Source organism: Humulus lupulus, chromosome 1 (genome assembly GCF_963169125.1).
Source record: "Humulus lupulus chromosome 1, drHumLupu1.1, whole genome shotgun sequence".
Classification (NCBI taxonomy): domain Eukaryota; kingdom Viridiplantae; phylum Streptophyta; class Magnoliopsida; order Rosales; family Cannabaceae; genus Humulus; species Humulus lupulus.
The window spans coordinates 189,674,822-189,694,107 of record NC_084793.1 but is presented as its reverse complement, the minus strand read 5'-3'; the positions used below and the strand labels follow the sequence as shown (position 1 = coordinate 189,694,107).

The 19,286-nt window shown below is 33.2% G+C and overlaps 1 protein-coding gene across 1 annotated transcript; it reads right to left on the bottom strand.

Moving 5' to 3' along the window:
* Window positions 1-8,367: 8,367 nt before the first annotated feature.
* LOC133801596 (light-mediated development protein DET1) lies at window positions 8,368-18,843 on the bottom strand. The gene is made up of 12 exons (XM_062239843.1): window positions 18,674-18,843; window positions 18,144-18,251; window positions 17,465-17,892; window positions 17,096-17,324; window positions 12,683-12,835; window positions 11,513-11,581; window positions 11,285-11,341; window positions 10,545-10,625; window positions 10,302-10,469; window positions 10,031-10,126; window positions 9,108-9,207; window positions 8,368-8,793 (listed from the first exon to the last, which is right to left on the bottom strand). The coding sequence occupies exons 2-12, from the start codon at window positions 18,213-18,215 to the stop codon at window positions 8,654-8,656; spliced, it is 1,593 nt and encodes a 530-aa protein (XP_062095827.1). The 5' UTR covers window positions 18,216-18,251; window positions 18,674-18,843; the 3' UTR covers window positions 8,368-8,653.
* Window positions 18,844-19,286: the final 443 nt, after the last annotated feature.

The following is a 19,286-nucleotide window of genomic DNA, read 5'->3' as shown; positions in this document are numbered from 1 at the left end:
GAAGAAAAACATCATTTATGGTTTATGTATTTTATTGGATCTTATATATTTGGCAGCATATATATTTGCTATGTATTTTTATTGACTTTGAGATATCTAGTAGCATATATAGTTGCTTAATTGTAATGAAATTTGATTGAAAAAAGATTTCCAATAGCATAATACAACCAGAAAAATAATGTAAAAAGTGACTCAACATTTTCATTCATTAAACTAGTGTGTGGTGTACAACATATCTGGTGTACAAAACATGATCCTAAATCAGACATACAACCTTGGTCAAGTACATTGGTGATTTACAACCTTGCTCAAATACATTAGGGATCCTAAAACAGATTTACAACCTTGCTCAAATACATTGAAATGGTATTCAATGAGCATGGGACTGATCAAAAAACAAAGACAAAAGCAGACATAGCAATTGACTTGCAGCTCCAAACTTATCCAATAAACTGCTTGTCAATCAAAAAATTAGATACCACCTTAACTAAACATGTTTGGTCCTTGTTGCAACTGTGTTGCTACCTTACCAAGGTGGGTTGAATGGAACTTGCTACAAAATAAGATAGACAAATCATGTAGCTTAAATGATAAATACTAGATAACAGAAAGCAGTGAGCATTATTTGAAGTTGTTAGGAGATACCTGAGGTGGTGGCATTATTCCTTGTAGAGCACTCAGATTTGTTACTGAACTCACTAAAGCATTTTCTGGTTGACTGCTATTTCTAGCATAAGTACTAGGATCAGCTGGGGGTTGTCTTTTCCCTACCAAAACAAATCTTTTTTATCAATCCAAAAACAAGCAAACATTATGCTTCAAACCAGATGCAAAGAATACAATAGTAACTTACTGAATTGAAGTTGTTTCTAGCACAAGTTCTGAAGTTGTGGCCCACTGCACCACAGCCAGAACATATCATTGTCACATATCTTCATTTCAATTTCTTGGCTGTTGGTGGAGCCAACTCATCAGGTTCAACTCTTCTGCTTTTCTTAGGCCTACCAGGTTGAGTCATCCCAATTGGATTAATCATTCCAACCTTGCCACTTCTAGGCCATTCATCTTGATTCCTACTTGGATAAATTTGCTAAGAGTATGCCTTCATGTAGAATTCCTTAGTAAACCATTTGGAGACATATGTCACTGGATCCTCCCTTTTATGCCAAATAGCAACAACAACATGGCCACATGGAATACCAGTGAGTTCCCTTCTTCTATAAGAGAAGACCCAATTTTCCAAATTGACAGAGTACATGCCCCCGTACATGTTCATCACCTGGTACATAAATTCACTCCCTTTGGTGGGAATGTGACTTCCAGCTTCCACCTTGTTCTTTTCAAGAACAATTGCGATCATTGGTGCAATGTTAGACTCCCACATTATAATTGAATGCCTATTTTTAGTGAGCCTTTGCTTCATGTATATCCTAATACGCTCCAACATCGACAATATTGGTCTATCTCTGGCTGCCAATATTGACTTTGTACCATTGAATCCCTCACACATGTTATTTACAAGTATATCACACTTAGTTTGAGTCCTAAAGTGTGATCTACTCCAGTGATGTGGACCTGCAGCCAATACCCAGTTGTATGCTTCCTCATCAATTGATTTGATCTCCAACATCATAGCTTCGAATCTCCTAATAGTTACCTCTCTTGCAGCTTCCCATAAAAGGTCTTTCAAGGTTTTATCCCTGAAAACTTTGTTGAAATTCTTCTCTAGATGCCTTGCACAATGCCTGTGCCCGGCCTCAAGTACACCCTCATCCCACAAACCCTTCAAGACTTGCTCTAAACCTTCTTGCTTGTTTGTAATAAAGCTCCAATGGTTTGAGTTTTCAATTTTGAAGTCCACCTTCAATAGTTCCAAAAACCAGCTCCATGATCCTTATTTTCTATCTCAACAACAGCAAATGTTATAGGATACATTTGGTTATTCCCATCTATTCCAACTGTCGTTAAAAGTTGTCCTAGATGTACACCTTTAATGTGGCAGCCATCCAACCCAATTAAAGGTCTACAACCCTCATTGAAACCTGCTTTAAATCCAGCATAACAAATATACATCCTCTTGAAACGTGGCTTACCATTCTCACCAACTTATATCAAAAACTCAACAGTTGAACCCCTATTGGTCCACTTAATCTCCTCGGCATAATCCCAAAGAGAAGCATACTGCTCTTCATAGCTCCCTTCAATTGCTCTAGTTGCCATCAGCTGAGCTCTATAAGCTTTGTCCCATGTAATCTCAATGACATTGTCCTTGCTAACATTGTGCATGAAAGAAGAGATTCCCCACTTGTCATTCATCTTGAACTCATTCATGTACTTCCGACTCAACCATCTAGAAGTTGCAAATCTATTTGTATTCTTTCTAGCACATTTGTGTTCATCATTATAAGTTTTGATGACAAATGTGGTGGTGTCATCAATCTTCGATGCAAAACAAACCCATTAATAGCCAACACCTTTACATTGAGCCCTAATCCTATGAGGGTCATTCTTCTTTAAAAAAAAAATGTAATTTTCATTTTGGATTGCATACTCCCTAATTGCTTGCTTAAAAATTGCCCCATTTGTAAATGATAACCCGAGCTTGAACACTGGTTTTTCCATGTCAATTGAAGCCCTAAACTGAGGAAGCTCTAGCAGCTTGGTTTTTCTGTACCTGTAGTTTGGTTTGTGGATCCCCTCAATCTCCTCATCATTCTCATCATCTTCCTCACTTGAACTATCTTGTAGAACAAAGTCACCGTCAAAATCTTGTATACCCACATCTCCTATGTCAATGTCTATAGGCTTTTTCCCTAATCATTTTAAGTGGTTTTCAACTGCCTCCCCCACATCTAATTCATCTTCACTTTATGCATACTCTGGATCTACATCGTAATCGTTGTCTTCACTTGAGTGTTCATTTTCAGTCACATTTTTCTCATACAAAACAGGCCCAGATTTGGTCACATCCTCATCCAAAACAGGCCCGTGTTCAGTCTTATCCTCATCTAAAACAGGCCCAGATTCAGTGACATCCTCATCCAAACCAGGCCCACTTACATCTCCTAAACCAAGCTCATCCAAACCAGGCTCACTCCCACTTGCATCCTCATTCAATACAACCCCTTCAGATTGTGTTGCTATTTCCTCACCTAAATCTGTTTCAACATCTCCATTCACATTAACCCGGGTATCATTTTCAGCACCTAAAACAATTTCAACATCATCATTCACCCCATTTCTAGCATCATTTTGAGCACCTAAATCAATTTCAACATCCTCATTCACACCAGTTACTACTGAAGCTTGAGTTCCAGTCACTTCTAGTTGACAAAAAAAACATTCCACAACATTGCATCTCTTCACAGAATCCACAATCTTCTCAAGTAAAATTACATCACTAGTTACACATTCCATTAACATACTACCTTCCCACTTAAAATAAAAAGCAATCTCCTATGGATTTCTTAAACCTAAATCTCTAGCAATCCCACATAGCTCAAACATGCTCATGTTATCCACATCTTGGAAATGTATTAAATTAGTAACCCCACCAAGGTAGGTTGGAATGTTACCTGCATGCTTGAGTTGTCCACTGTGACACACCTTTAGAGTGAAGATTCCTAAATTTGGGTCTGCAAATTACAACAACATTGAATGTGACAATTTTAGATCAAAACAACATTTAATGTGATAATTACTGAATAACTAAAGTTTGGGTGGTCCCAAAATATGCTTACAAACCTGCTTTTAGTACTTGTTATCAAGCAAAGTCAAACACAAACACACGCACCAATACACAACAGACCCCACACACCCCCACACACTCCAATCGACCTAACAAACCACTACGGAAAACTCCAAAAAATTTCACAAAACTCCAAAAAACATTATCTAAGATTCCTTTAATCATACCCATTTGGTACAAAATGACCAAAAAAAACCCTCATTTTGTGAGGACAAAGCTCTGCAAGATTCGTTCCTTCCTCTCCATCCCAAAAACTGACCCAATACAAAATAAAAAAGAATAAAAAGTAAACACTAAATACTCACCATAAAAGGGAATGTCGTTCTCATCCCTACACTCCTTTGGGTGTCCTTTCTTTTTTCTTAATGCTCTGGTTTTCTTCTTCCCCATCACTGTCGACAGAGGCTTCAGATTCAATCCTTCGACTTCAGATTCACTCATTCGACTTCAGATTCACTCCTTCGACTTTGGTTTTCTTCACTCTAGTAACTACGTTTCACCAAAAAAAAGCCCTAAAATTGCCCCCAAACTAATCAGATCGATCCACGAAAACCCCTTAGAGTCTTACTACCTTCCTTCACTGTTCTCATGGTAGTTTCAATGGCAGTAATGGCGTGTAATGCCAAATAATCCTCTATATTACCACATCAGCCCATCTATTGCCAAATCATGCAGCCTATCTTATGTGTTATGACACATCATCATAAATTGTAAAAACACTAACGGAATGCCCATAAATTACTAACGTTAAAAGTTTGGGGGGAATTTAAAACATCGTGAATCATTCGGGGGCACTTTCATACAGTAGTCATAGTTCGGGGGGGGATACTATTTATTCTATAAAATAATTACAAAAATCACCTATAAAATTTTATTTACAAAAACACCTTGCCACGTCATCAAAAAATATCAGATTCTAAACGTAATATACCTGAATTTGAAACTTTCCCAAAATCCCAATTTTCCTATTTTTTTTGGGTTTAAAAAAGTAATATTTTGGCTACTTAAAATGTTAATAAGTTACCAATTAGTTACTTTTTTCATGAAAACAATTATTTTTATAGCATATTATTTTATATACATTTTGGTTACCTCCAATACTTATTTTTTGAAACTTTTTTATCTTAAGACACTGATTAGTCATTTTGAAGTTATATTATGGTGTTTTATTACTTAAGATACTTTTACGTTGCCGATTAGTCATTTTTTAGAAACTAATGAGTTGCAATAAAATATTACAAATTACTATATAGCTTATTATTAAAAGTTACTTTTAGTATACTATACAGTAATTTTTTTAATGAAAAGTTTTAATTCACTTTTTAGTCACTAATGTAATTTATATGGGAGTAATAATGTTTTTTTATTAGTTAAACAAAAAATAAACTTAAAAGTTACTCTCGAATCATAATATAAATACACATTTTAGTCTTTTATTATTAAGTTTTCTTTGATCAAAATAAAAAGAAACTACATAGTTACTTTTTAAATATAACACAGAAATTACTTATTCCAATTTTTAAGAAACTTTTCCGTTTTTTTTAATAAACAAAGCTAAAAAGAAACTTAAACATTATTTTTCAAACACAACACAAAATCTACCCCATCCCCATCATCTTCTCCGACGACGTCAAGAAACTCATGCTTGTCATATACCAAAATGACCACCTTCAAGAGTAGGTCGCAATAGTTAAAGTATAAATAAAATGAAGCAAAATCAATATTAGATGTAATTTTCACTTTTATAAATCATTTAAGATAACAATTGATTACTATTTGATATATGACTAAATTTTTTAGTATGCCACAAGTTTAAAGTAACCAACAAACTTAATAAGTTATAAAAAAAAAAATTCTTTTTTATATTTTATTTAAAAGTTACCAAACAATATCTTAAAAAATCTATTTTAAAAAAGTTACTTGGAATATTTTTAAATAAATTTAAGTTGTTTAGAATACAATATAGTATATTTTAAATGTAAAATAAGAATACAAATTCTAGTATATTAAATTTTGATCAAATTTTAAATTTAGTTACTTTTCGGTCAACACAATATAAAAAAAAAAAAAAAACTAAAATGTTGTTTTTTATTCTGTTCATCTTCTCCGACGACGGTGAAAAAACATATGCTTCCCACATATCAAAATGATCACCTTAAAGAGTAGGTCACGATTGTATCACCCTTGTGCCCAAACGACCAGCGGTGTGGTCAGAATTTTGTTTTTAAGTTTTGGAGAAGAGAAAGAAAAGAAGAATAGATAGATTTGAAGAAAGAAAAAAAAATTTAAAAAGACTTAATTTACGATAGTCTATACAGTATATGTGTAAATAAATAGTTATATGTTATTTTTGTAAATAAAAGACAAATCATGTTCACTATGTAATTATTCCTTAAAAAAAAAGTAATGGTAAAATTGAAAATAAAATGCAAAAATCAATCCTAGATGTTATTTTTCCCATCCCTTTTTCATGGCCTTCGCTGGGCCCAAGATATTAGTCTCCCTCCCCATTTTTTATGGGAAATCTACAAAAATACGCTAGAAGTTAAAAAAAATATGAAAAATACGGTATATTACAAAAATACGGAATTTTTGGATAAAAACACGGAGTGGCAAAAGTGTAAATACGAAATGGCTTTTAAATCTTAAATAAAAGCGGTAAAATACAATTTTTTGTGATCAACGTTTACAAACTTGTAAATATCTGTTACAAAATTGTAAATATCTTTTACGTGTTTGTAAATAATATTTACAAAAATTAGTTTTAGAATTGTATTATTTTGTACATAAAACTTACGAACAAAATCATAACTAATTTTTTTATTTTTGTAACAATAGTTTACAAATCTAATTTCATAACTAGGAAATATATATTTGTAACTAACATTTACAAAAATAATTTATAGTTAAGAAATCGTAACCAAATTTATATAAAAATATTATAATTTTCCATATGTTACAATATTGTACTAAAAAATTACAGTAAACATTAAATTTATGTTATACAACTTAAAAATATAAATTTAAGATATTCATTATTTATAAAACACTTTATTATATATATATTTATATAAAAATACAGTTAGAGAGTAGTGAATTACAATAATTTTATACACAAGTTTTACATTTTTGTAACAACAGTTTGCAAAACTAATTTTACAATCAAGAAGTTTATTTTTGTAACTAACATTTACATAAATATTTATAAATTTATTTAACATGATTATTACAAAAATTTACAAAATTAATTTTTTAACTTTAAAATATATTTTTACAACAAAGCTTAAACTTTGACTAGATTAATATTTTAGTTTAACATTAAGTGTTGAGATTTGACTAGCTATGATTTTCAAAATAATATAATATTTTTTATCACTATCCCTCCTACTACTATTAATATATGTTGCAAAAATTTATGAATATATATATATAATAAAATTGAAAGATCATTTATATCAATTTAAATAAAAATAGGACTATAAACAAATTAAATATAAAAAGTAATATTAAGGGAGAGAAAAAAAAGTGAAAAATGACATATTTAATTAGAAATTTTATGTATGATACTAAGATAATAAAATAAAAAAAGTAGAAGATAGTTGATATTATTATTATTAGCACACTAAAAGTATGTATGAATTAATTACTGAAGAAAAAAAGACAAAAAAAATAAAACTAAACTACAGAGAATAGAAAGAAAAGAGTAAAATATTATCATATATATATAAATAAATATTCATTTTTCAGTTTAAAAGTTGGGAATCTAAGATTTATAATTGTATAAATATATATATATATATATATATATGTAAACATCTATTTATATATATATAATATTGGTTTGAGGAAAGGTGAAGTGATGCATAATAATTGTGTAAGTGTGTTAACAAGTAATTATATGTTAGTCTCAAAATTAATACCGTAAATTTGTAATTATTTTATATAACCGTATATTTAGATTTTTTTGTTCAAACACCGTGCATTTTGTAATTAACCCATTTTTTATTGATACAGATGCTTTACTAGTGGTTGATTTGAGGCACTTCACGGTTGTAAAACTAATATCTCTAGTTTTCATGATTTGTTGTTAGATATTGTTCATCTTTCCTATCTCCCTCTCAAGCAATAGTCTCTCATGTTAAGCGGACTGCTACTTACCATGCTTCAAGGTTGGATGATGAAGTTGTTAAGTTGGATGAATTACCTTCTCCATTTTCTCGTTATTGTAATGACTTATGGCCCGTTTATCTAAAAAAAAACAACCAAGAACTTGTACAACAAATGCAAGAATCTACTGCAACATACCAAATTTCTATTTTATTGTTTTATAATAATTAATAAATTATAAATTAAAAATAGAATTTATTTAATTTAAAAAGGTTTGAATTGAAATTAATGTTATTAAATTAAATAACAATTTATCCATTTACCTGATATGATTAATTATGATGCAAATTAATATGACCAAGTATAATATTGTATAAAATTTTCATTTTAAGTAGCACACCCTAGATGATGGCAAGATGAGAATACAAAATCCTAAAAATTAGATACATTATGCCATAACAAAGCATATGCCAATCAAATACCAAATATTGTTAAGAAAAGAAAGCAAAAGGTTCACTTAAGAAACTAGCTTAAACGATGATAAAGATTTAACGACATTGAATTGTGCAATTTACTCAAAAGGAAAGTCTTAACTACTCATCTTGAGAAAATGGTAAACCAATATTTATACCAAAACTAAAATACACAAGTGTTACAAAATTAATGCAAGAGTTGGATTGTGTCCTACAAAGAAAAATATACATTAATTCTAAAGATCAGATACCACTATAGATACTTAAATACCATTTTCTCGGATATAACTATAACCTTGGGTAAATGGATGCTTGCACGAGCATTTCATCTCCGGAAGTGAATATTCACAGCTGAGGGTTGCAAGAACAGAGTCTGCTGGATGGAAAGAGCAAGTGGCAGAAACGGATGAAACAAGAAGGAGGATATTTTTTTGGTTCGACTATCTGTGTTTCCACCTTCCGGGCCTAATTTGAAACCATTAAAGTTATCATTACATGCTTAATTTAAATTTTACAAGTCAACTCAGCAGAGGAAGTGCAAGAATTCAGCCGTTGATGTTCTATAACATAATCTTATACTGTGACGTTAAAAATAAAAGATAACAAAAATGGAAATGAAAAAACTTTGAAAATGACCATTTCTATCGATAAACCCAAATCATCTACTGTAATAGAAAGATATAATTGATTCACTAAAGCATTTTTTTTCTTCCCGTTTTATTTTGTTCCATATTAATAACCAAGTTTAACGGAGAGTTTCAAACAGCATATCTGCATACCTGGCTTAATCTTAAATCTGAGTGCATGTGGTTGCCTTCTTAAGATGAACTTTATGGGATGGTCTGTTGATTGTCTATGCCGGTCCGCTGCAGATATAAGCTGCAAGAAGAAAGAGAGATTAATTAATTGTAAACAGTGACAAAATATTTTCAACCAGTTAACCTACACGGGATTATTCAGCAAAATTCCTACTTTCAACCCTAGTACAAATGAGTTAGAAACTAATAATAAATAATAACCTAAGATATATCTCCTTTCCATATTCTAGATGAAGATTTTCTAATGGGTTTTATTCAAGTATAAACCTTCAGCTCTACTCAACCCTACCTGATATTGTGCAGTATACAAAGATCAGGGGATATGTTCTGGGGTATCTCTATGATCCGTATAAAAGTTTTGGCGAGTATACAAGAGAGGTATGCGTTCTTTATTACAATAATTCTTTGATAACTTTCACACAATGTTATACAAACTTATGGAAATTTTTCTTAAGCATCATATATTAATCAAATCATAAGGTGAAGCATACCCTTCTCCATTTATTTATTTGGAAAATAATAGAGAACCCTAAAAATATTTGATAGATTCCTTAACTGACACAATTGTGAATTGTGCATTTTTGTTTAACCACAAGTGCACATGTAAATAATAATCCTATCATTTCTTCATGAGAGGAAGCAAAATGTAACTACAGAGTGTACCATGCTCGACATCACCTTGACTGAAAGCTCAAGTTAATTTATAATTGCTTAACCAGTTGATCCATGCATTTCAAAGAAATTACTGACGAAGATTACAAGGGACCCAATTCTCACAAGTGTGTCAAAAAGAAATCCACCCACAAACTGAATGCTTCACATTCCATTACCCAACTTACAGCCTCATAATATGGTTAAAAAAATCATAAGTTTCTTGGTCAAACCTTTTCATCGAAACGATAGATGGATTGATCGAAATAGGGAGAAGGGCTCAGTGACTGGCAATTAATAGGCAAGGAGCTCAGCATCTTCTTCACAAACTGGAAATCATCAGCCAATTAAACGTGTGGTTTTTAAAAAAAAAAGGAAAAAGCAGACCTATGAACCACATATAAAATCATTCTTCTAGATCCAAAACAAGTAAACCATTTCTTATGCCATAGATGTAGAAGATATAAAACGAACATGAGGAGAATAGTATTTGCAAAACTTTACCTGTGAAGAACTACTTGCTTTATTTTTAAGTGATCTCAATTGTTCTCTGGCATGAACATTATTTGAGTGAGAAGATATGAAATTCAAATATAACGAGTTTTTTGATATTGCATGGAAGTGGTCACTAAACTGCTCAAACAAAAGATACAGCTCATCTGCAGAGTTTTGCTGCAGGCAATACATGTGTCAGGCAGAGGTTTAAGAAATAATTATTTTCAGAAATTAAGTTTGAAGGTTTTTTACCTGATAGAAAGCTACAAACTCAGTTGTCTCCATGTTATATACAGCAAAAAAAGGTGGGTGCTGATCTGGAGTTCGTGATACCTGAAGTTTCAAAAATTTATATAATGAGAATAGAAATAAATATTCAAGATTCTGAGAAAACACAAGAGCATTATGATTTAGTACTCTGTTGTCAAAGAAGTTAATTTAATGGAAGCTCAAATCAAAGGACTAAACTGTCATACAAAGATGTTGCAAAATTGACAACCAGAATTTAAAAAAATTATTTGTTTGTATAATGCAGCCTAATTTGATGGGAATTGAATCATCTAGTAACCATAGTAACCCTGCACAATTTTGCAATTTTTTTATGCAGGGTCTTTGTACTTTGAAAAATGACTTTGTTTCTAGCAGCTGACTAATTCAGACTCCTCAGAGCATAACAAGCTACCCACAGCTTCAAAAAGCACAAGGAATCAAAGTAAATAAATGTTCTATTAGAATCATATCCATATATAATGTCTACTTTTCGTCAAGCCTAGATACAATGGAGCTCACATCTAATCAGTAAAAGTCCAACTGCATTGAATGGGGAGACACATTCCAGAAAGCATCTGTGTTGGGTAGTCAAGAGTATTTATTCCTCATGTTTTATGTCCAGTAGGGGAGGAAGGGTGGGTTGTGATAAAAAAAATGGGCCCCTGAAGTTTCTATACTCAATCTACTACAATAAAATAAAAATGCTAGAAAAAATATCTCACTGCTCCGTCTACACTTCCAAACTTGATTAGCAGGTGATGCCGGTCCAAGAATTGTACCTATTGAAGTATTAAACACAAAAAACTTGTCACCTGGTCATTCAGTGTGAAAAAAGGCATATGCATGCACTACAAAATTAATGTCAGTAGAATAATTTGCAAGTCATGTTCTCAAACTTAGAGAAGCAATCTCACGAACTTACAACAAAATAAAACTTCTTGAGACCATACCTTCCATATAATCAAGTCAACATAGTCTTGAAAGTGGAAATAAAACATCCTCTTCAGGTTTTGGGCCCTCTGGAGCAGTAAAAAGCAAAGCCAATCAATGATTAAAACCAAAAACAAAATCTCAGGCACCAGGTAATACGCATACATACATACATATATACAAACACACATGTATAAATAAATATGCATATTATATATATTTATATATAAAAATTAAGTGAACAATTACTAATGATGATCATTATAGCAGGAGAAAACCAATATGAAATGAAACAGCAATAATTACCAAATCAACAAATGTAAAGGCTACTTAAGCAACTGACCCATCTCAAAGTATGCTCTTCCTTCTCAAAATGGCAAAAAACCAGAAACCATTATATTTCTTTATAGTCCATATACAATTGCATAAAACTTCCAACACTAGACAATAACACTTCAGTGTCCACTAAGCAAATGATTTTAAGGAACACTATATCATTCATCACATAACTCCATTTCAAACACATCAGCAGATAGACAAATAATAACCATGATATCCAGAAAGGGAGAAAATAATTCTTAAGGCTATATAAAGATTAATCAGATGCAATAATACCCTTAAAAGTGAGGAAACAAAATGTTCGCATTTTGCTATTTAAGCGACACAGAACTAAATATATATCCAAATCCAAATAATATTTTGAGAAAAGATATTATTAAAGAACAAAAAAGATTGGGTACAATTAGATAAGGGTATCTTTGGTGAGTTTTTTCTTGAATTTGAGTTTTTTTTTTTAAATAATAATAAATAAATAGTATTTGGATACAATCTAGACTTTTCTAGTAAAGTTTAGTAAGGACATTCATCAATAAAATCGGTCAAGGGATACTTTTGATCCAATTGAAAAGAGCATGAGATATTTTTGTCATTTCCAAAAACAAAATAAAGTGGGTATTTCATTAGAGCACTGGGATATTCATGGTAATTTATTGTGATTATCTTTGACAAAATTGACCTCCACACTCTACACCTGTCCAGCAACCAGCAACCAGCAAATTCCAATTGACCTATAATTAAAAATCATTTTTCAAACATGCACACACAAACACACACAAGGCAATAAACAGTGAAGCATTTAAATGCTCTAAGAACCATAAAGCTTAATTAAATTGAAAGGACAAATGACCAACCAAAGTATGGTTTGTTTCTTCACTCCATATTCCTCGAAATATAAATGAAAGCAATCGCTGTTTAATGCCACTAAGGAAATAATTTGATGAATTAGGAAGGCCCTGATGTAACCCATTTTCGACATGGTTCTCAGTCGGCTGAATACTCATAGACTGCCATCAATAGCGACATGTCAGTTCAGTTATCCATACATAGTCTTCAATGCTATTAAGATGATAAATGGATGGAGAAAATTTAACCAATTAGTGAGCTCAAAATGACAGATTAATAAATAAATATATTTTAATAATCCCAAAGGGAAAGCAATGTAGCATATGAATACAGAAACAGCATAGAGTTGTGATTCCAATTTCCAATAAACATAAGGGCTTGCCATATGATTCGATATTATAATAAACACCAAAAAATTATATAGCTATACAGTCAGCTTTTCATGTCATTTGCAAACTGATTCCAATGCTCTAACCATATAACCCAACAAATATCCATGGCTGCTGCAACAAAAAGCTTCTGTTTTTTTTTTCCGCATTTTTTTATAAGTAAAGACTCGCCGGTTTAACCACTTCATACTTGTTTAGTTTTAAGACACACAAACACACTAGAAAAACTTTACACTTGACATTTCCTTGTGCATATTTATCTAATCAAGTTTCTTAACATTGTTGTAATTTGTTTAAGAACAACAGTGCCCACTAGAGTGGTTCTGGATCTAGTTCTGATGTAATATTTTCTTTCAAATATTTTTTTTGTTTCTTGTTCAAGAAATAGAAAAGGCATATGATTTCTTCAAATGGAAATTTCTTGATTTTGTGGTAGAAAAGAAAAAGTTTGGGAGGAAGTGGAGGAAATGAATTATGGGTTGTCTGAAATCTCTATTTGTTGCTTTTTCGCACTCCTAAGGGTGTAGTGGGGGTTCTTGAGAAGTTAATGCGAGATTTTCTTTGGGAAGAAGCGGATCAGTCTGGATTCGACCACCTTGTCTCTTGGCGGGAAGTTTGTAAATCGCGAGGTCATGGTGGTTTTGGTATTGGTAATCTAGATTTGAGAAACAAGGCGTTTCTCATGAAATGGTTGTGGCAGTTTCCTTTGGAAAGCAAGGCTTTGTGGCATAGGGTGGTGAAGAGCAGGTATGGGGTGGATGGAGGCTTTTGGGATACTGGTAGAGGGGTGCGATTGTCTGTTCGAGGTCCTTGGAAAGACATTTTGGCTTTGAATGAAAATTATAGCCAGTTGGTCAGGTTCAAGGTGGGGAGGGGGAATAGGATTCATTTTTGGAAGGATGTTTGGATTAATGATGTTCCTTTAAAGTCTCAATTTCCTGACTTATTTCTGCTTTCCACGGCTGATAACTGTTTGATTACGGATTAGGTTGTCTTTGGGGTTGAGGAGAGTTTAGGAGGCCTAGGGTGGGACCTGCATTTCAGGAGGAATATGTTTGATAGGGAGGTCTCTAGTCTTGCTCAGCTGCTTCAGTTGCTAGAGCATGTTGCTTTGCTGGCGATTTTGGAGGACAAGAGGGTGTAGATTCCAGACACTAGTGAGATGTTCTCTTGTAAGTCAGCCTTTTGGAGGTTGAGTTACGCTCATTTAGGTCCAGAAGAGAAGTGGGCAAAGAATTTGTGGAAGAGTGCTTCTCCCTCAAAAGTTAAAGTGTTTCTGCTGGTTGGTCTTCACTAATAGATTAAATGTTCATGATAACTTGCAAGGGAGGAGATCTTATCATTGTTTATCTCCCAATTGGTGTGTTTGTTGTAACATTGCAGGGGAGGGGAGTCAGCTAGACATTTATTCCTGGAGTGTAATTTTGCTAGGGAGGTGTGGGGTAAGGTGCTTGCAGAGTTTGGGATCTTTTGGTGTATGCCCCCCTATTTCTCTCAATTGTTTCTTTGCCGCTTAGAGGGTAGTAAGAGAGTGTCTCAGTTGTGGCAGAGTACCTTGTTGGCGACTCTTTGGGTTATTTGGCTTGAAAGGAATAGTAGAATTTTCAAAGATGTCTTTAGCTCGATAAAGACTATTTGGGATAAAATCAAGATTTGGTTGCTACTTGGGTGTATAGATCCAAGTGTTTTGAGGGGATTTCTTTTTTGGACCTCTGTAGGGATTGGGATAATTTAGGGTTTTAGAGTTGCAGGGAGTGGGGTTTTGTTGTGGGCGGTTTGGTGATTTCGCTTTTTCTTGTTTTTGTTGGCTTGTGTTTCTACAATTTTCCTCCGCCATAAGTGAGGGCTCTCAATATATTTGAGAGGAGGTCAGTCTAAGACAAGGCCTCTATCTCTTTTTCAAAAGAAAAAATCAACAAGAGGCCTAGAGGAAAGTTTAAAGGGTCAAGGGGTCGAGGCAAGGGAACCGCTTTCCCCTTTCCTTTGTACTTTAATTGCTGACATTTGGGAAGGCGAGTGGTGAAAGCAAGAATTGCTTATTTGATGTATGGGTTCTTGATGGGAAGAGAAAAAGTTGAGGTAACACACTTGCAATTTGCCAATGATACTTTGTTCTTTGAAGATGCTAACACTTTGTTCTTGGAGCGGTTGGTTAAGATTTTGAAGGCCTATTCTGCTTTTTCGGGCTTAAATTAAAGATCAATATGAACAAAAGTAGTTTGCTAGGCTTGAACGTGGATACAACTTGGCCTATATGAAGCAAACAAGATTGATTGTGTTGTAGGAAAGTGGCCACTGAAATATCTCGAATTGACATTAGCAGAAAATTCTATAAAGTTGTTTTGGGATCCGGTTATCAGGATGGTTTCAAAGAGACTAGAAGGATGGAAAAATGCCTATTTATTTAGAGGAGGTACATTAACACTAATCAATTCGGTGTTATCTTCCCCACCAATTTACTAGTCTCTTTTTAAAGCTCCAGGAATAGTGATTGAGTCCTTAGAAAGGTTGATGAACAATTTCTTTTGGGGGGGAGGAGATTTAATAGGGAGTGACCACTAAGTCTCTTGGGAAGTGGTTTGTAGAAGTTAGAACCAAAGGTAAAGGTGGCACAGGAATTGGGAATCTAAGACTGAGAAATGATTCATTATTAATGAAATGGTTGTGAAGATTTCAAGGTGGGGAATGGAAGTCTGATTCAATTTTTGGAGGATATTTGGCTCGGCTCAGAGGCTTTGATGACTTCTTTTCCTGCTTAGCTAGATTAAGCTTAAAAAGAAGCCAAAGTATTTCAGAATTTGTAGTTTGGAATGATATTGGTTAGTCGGTGACTTAGAATCTGAATTTTTTCAGGAATATTAATGACAAGGAGCTCCCAGATTTAACTCAGTTTTTGAACAGATTGGGAGGATCTGTGAAATGCTTGAAGATTGAAGAATCTGGAAGGGAGATCAGTTAGGAATCTTTTCATGTAAATCAGCTTTTGATGTGTTAAGAACAGATGAGTCCATTCAGCAGGTGAATTGGGCTGATTTTCTTTGAAAAATCCCAGTCCCACCCAAAGTTGGATTTTTTTTTTAATGGCTGCTGTTGTTGGGCAAGTTGAGTGTGCATCATGTTCTTCAAAAGAGAAAGCCTTTTCTGGAAGCCTCTCCTGGTTGGGGTATGTTATGCAGACTGGGGAATGAAACCACCAACCACCTATTTGTACACTGATTTTTTGCTGAAGCTGCGGTACAAATTGTTAAATGAAGTTAGTCTGTTTTTGGGTATTCCTGCTCAATGTGAGGAGCAAAGGAAAAGAAGATTTTTCCATTCTCTAGTTTATTTAGGGAATGGAACTTTATTGTGTAAAGTTTTTGTTTTATTTTGGTCCGTATCATGGTTTTCTTTGTGATACTGGTGGTTTTTATCAGTAAAAGGGATTGTCCAGCGATGTAAAAAGGCTAGCTATTTGGCTACATAATGTAAAGCAGTTAAAAAAAAATCCATTCTCTAGTTTATTAAGGGAACGGAACTTTATTGTGTAATGTTTTTGTTTTATTTTGGTCTGTATCATGGTTTTCTTTGTGATACTGGTGGTTTTTTCCACCCCTTGTATTTATCTATATTTAATACAAGGCGGTTTTGTTTCAAAGAAAAAAATAATACATAATCAAGATATATAACATATAAAAATAAAAGATGCAACACCATATTTACACAGTTAATGAAGTTCCCTAGTAGTGTTGTAATTTGTTCGAGAGCAATAGCATCTTGCTACGGTTGTTCTGGTTCTGCTGTTTTTTTATTTTTTATTCCTTATTATTAAGACAAGGAAAACAATTAAAATGTAAAAAGACACAAAAATGTATCTATCTTTGCAAGCAAAATCAGTGTATTTTCTTTCTAAAATTCAATTATCAACATATCTGACAGGGTTTCTCCATAGACGGCACTCACTGTATTTCTACCATCCTAGTATGCAAGCATATCAATTGAGTACTTGTCTTTTTTCATCTCATAAATAGTATGACAATAAAAGTTACTCACTGAAACATTTGAATTGAGAAAAAGTTCATCATCTTCACTACAAAATGCTCCGATTGCTCGTACATCAACAAGGTTCCCAGATTCCCGAATTTGGAGAATATGAATTGTTTGATACCGAAGGGACACAACTGCTAGAAGATCATCATGCAAGAAGACACCCATATTATGGGCTAAATTGACAAAATCATCATTAAAGACCTTTTCATCCAGTACGACGCCATCTTCTAGTCTAAGAGAGTCAAATAAAAATAGATAGAATATAAGAATATTTTGGAGAAAAGAAAAAAAAAAAGAAAAAGTAATAACTTATGCGCATACAATAAGTCTTATTACATACAAAAACAAATGTATAAAACTAAGAGTACGAACCTCAAGAGATGAAAAGTTATCCTTTCTATTGATGGAACTCCTTGAATGGCTCCACCAACAGCAGGTGCATCATGAATTTGACCAGTCGAGGTGGCAAAGAGTCCGTATCGGTTACTCTCCATGTAAAGGAAGAAATCCTTGCATATAAGCTCATTGCTGGAAGCAAGTGATACACAGTAAAGCTGTGTAAAGAAACTATCAAACTTCTTTGCTTTGAGAGGAAGGTCATGGATATCACAATCTTCGTCCTTGCATGAAAAAGAAAGCCATGAGGGTCTGTATACAATCAACTCCTGATGATTTCTACTGAAGCATACGAGATATTGGCCATCCTCTGTGAATTTCCGGAACAAATGATCTGGGCACTCAACATCATATATGGTATAGCTAGGAACTAAATTCTCGTAAAATCGTCTAGCGCAATGAACCTGCAAGCATTAAAGTAAGATTAAGGTTTCTGAGTACTTTACTATCCACTAAAGTGCTTTCAATTAATTCTTAATCCCTTCCCATGTTATCAGCTTCAGGATTTTTTTTATTTGTAATCATTAATCATTTGTGAAAGTATCAACCCCCATCTTTGGTGCGTGTGAGAGACACAATATAGGATCTAGAAACCATTGTACCAAATGGATACAAAATACAAAAAAGCAAAAACTTAAAAGACAAGAACCCATACACTCGTGCCAGGAGGAGGAGTGCAAATTTGGCGTTGGAAAAGTCTGGCAACGACATTGTTGCTCCTAAACATTAGTTAGCGCCCGTCGACAACCTCAGGTGATGTTCCCTTGGAAACCAAACCCAGAGCACACAACACTTAGCAAAGCATGATGATATTAAAACTATATTTAATTTTTTTCTAAAAATATAATAATAAAAATGCAGGATGCTAATTCTATTAGTTGATTGTAATGGTGAAACGAAACTAAACCCTAAATCGACAAAATTAAACAGAAAACTGTCAGTGATTTTAGACAGTGAACTACTCAGCTTAAATTAAATTCAGTGCTATTTAGATAAAGTTAAGGTACAATTAAGTTCAACGTGAATTTCTAAAAATGAAAAAATACAATTAAGTTAAGTTAAGCGCCAGAGCCATGGTTCATCAATGCTTTGAGCAAAATAGTTACTATGAATTAGGAACCATTAATGCATATACATGTGTATAGGACTGGAAGAGGAAAAATCAAGAGCAGACAAAGAAGGTACCTGGTGGTGGAAGGAGGATAAGCGATGAGAAGAGAGTGAGGATTGAATAGGAAGCGATGGAAGGTCGCCGGAGTACGAAAGTCCGGCATCCGTATGGCTATGGATTGGATTTGGATATCGATATTGGTCTGGAAATGACCACGTTTCACCACCAAATTATACGTTAATATGGGCCAACATCTTACCCATATCACAACAATATCTTTTTCCCCTTTTTAATTGGGCCAACGGTTACAACCCAGCATAGAATTACTTTTTTTTTCACGAGCTCTTTACATAAATATAAGGGTTTATTCATTTTTGTATGATGTGTTTTTCCCTTTTATCTTTTTATACAGTCTTTTCACAAATTACTTTTTGAACTTTATATTTTGTAAAATAGTTAAAATAGAACCTTAAACTTAATTTTGATGAAGAAAAAATTGAATATAACAACACAGTTTTTAAGCAAAATGATTTTATTTTTGTTCTGAATTGTTAATTTAGTAAATTATTTGTGATTTTAGTTAAGAAAACATTAACCAAAATCGGGTTTAGAGTTCTATTTTAACCATTTTATAAAATATAGAGTCCAAAAAGTAATTTGTCAAAACACAAAGTCCAAACAGGTAAT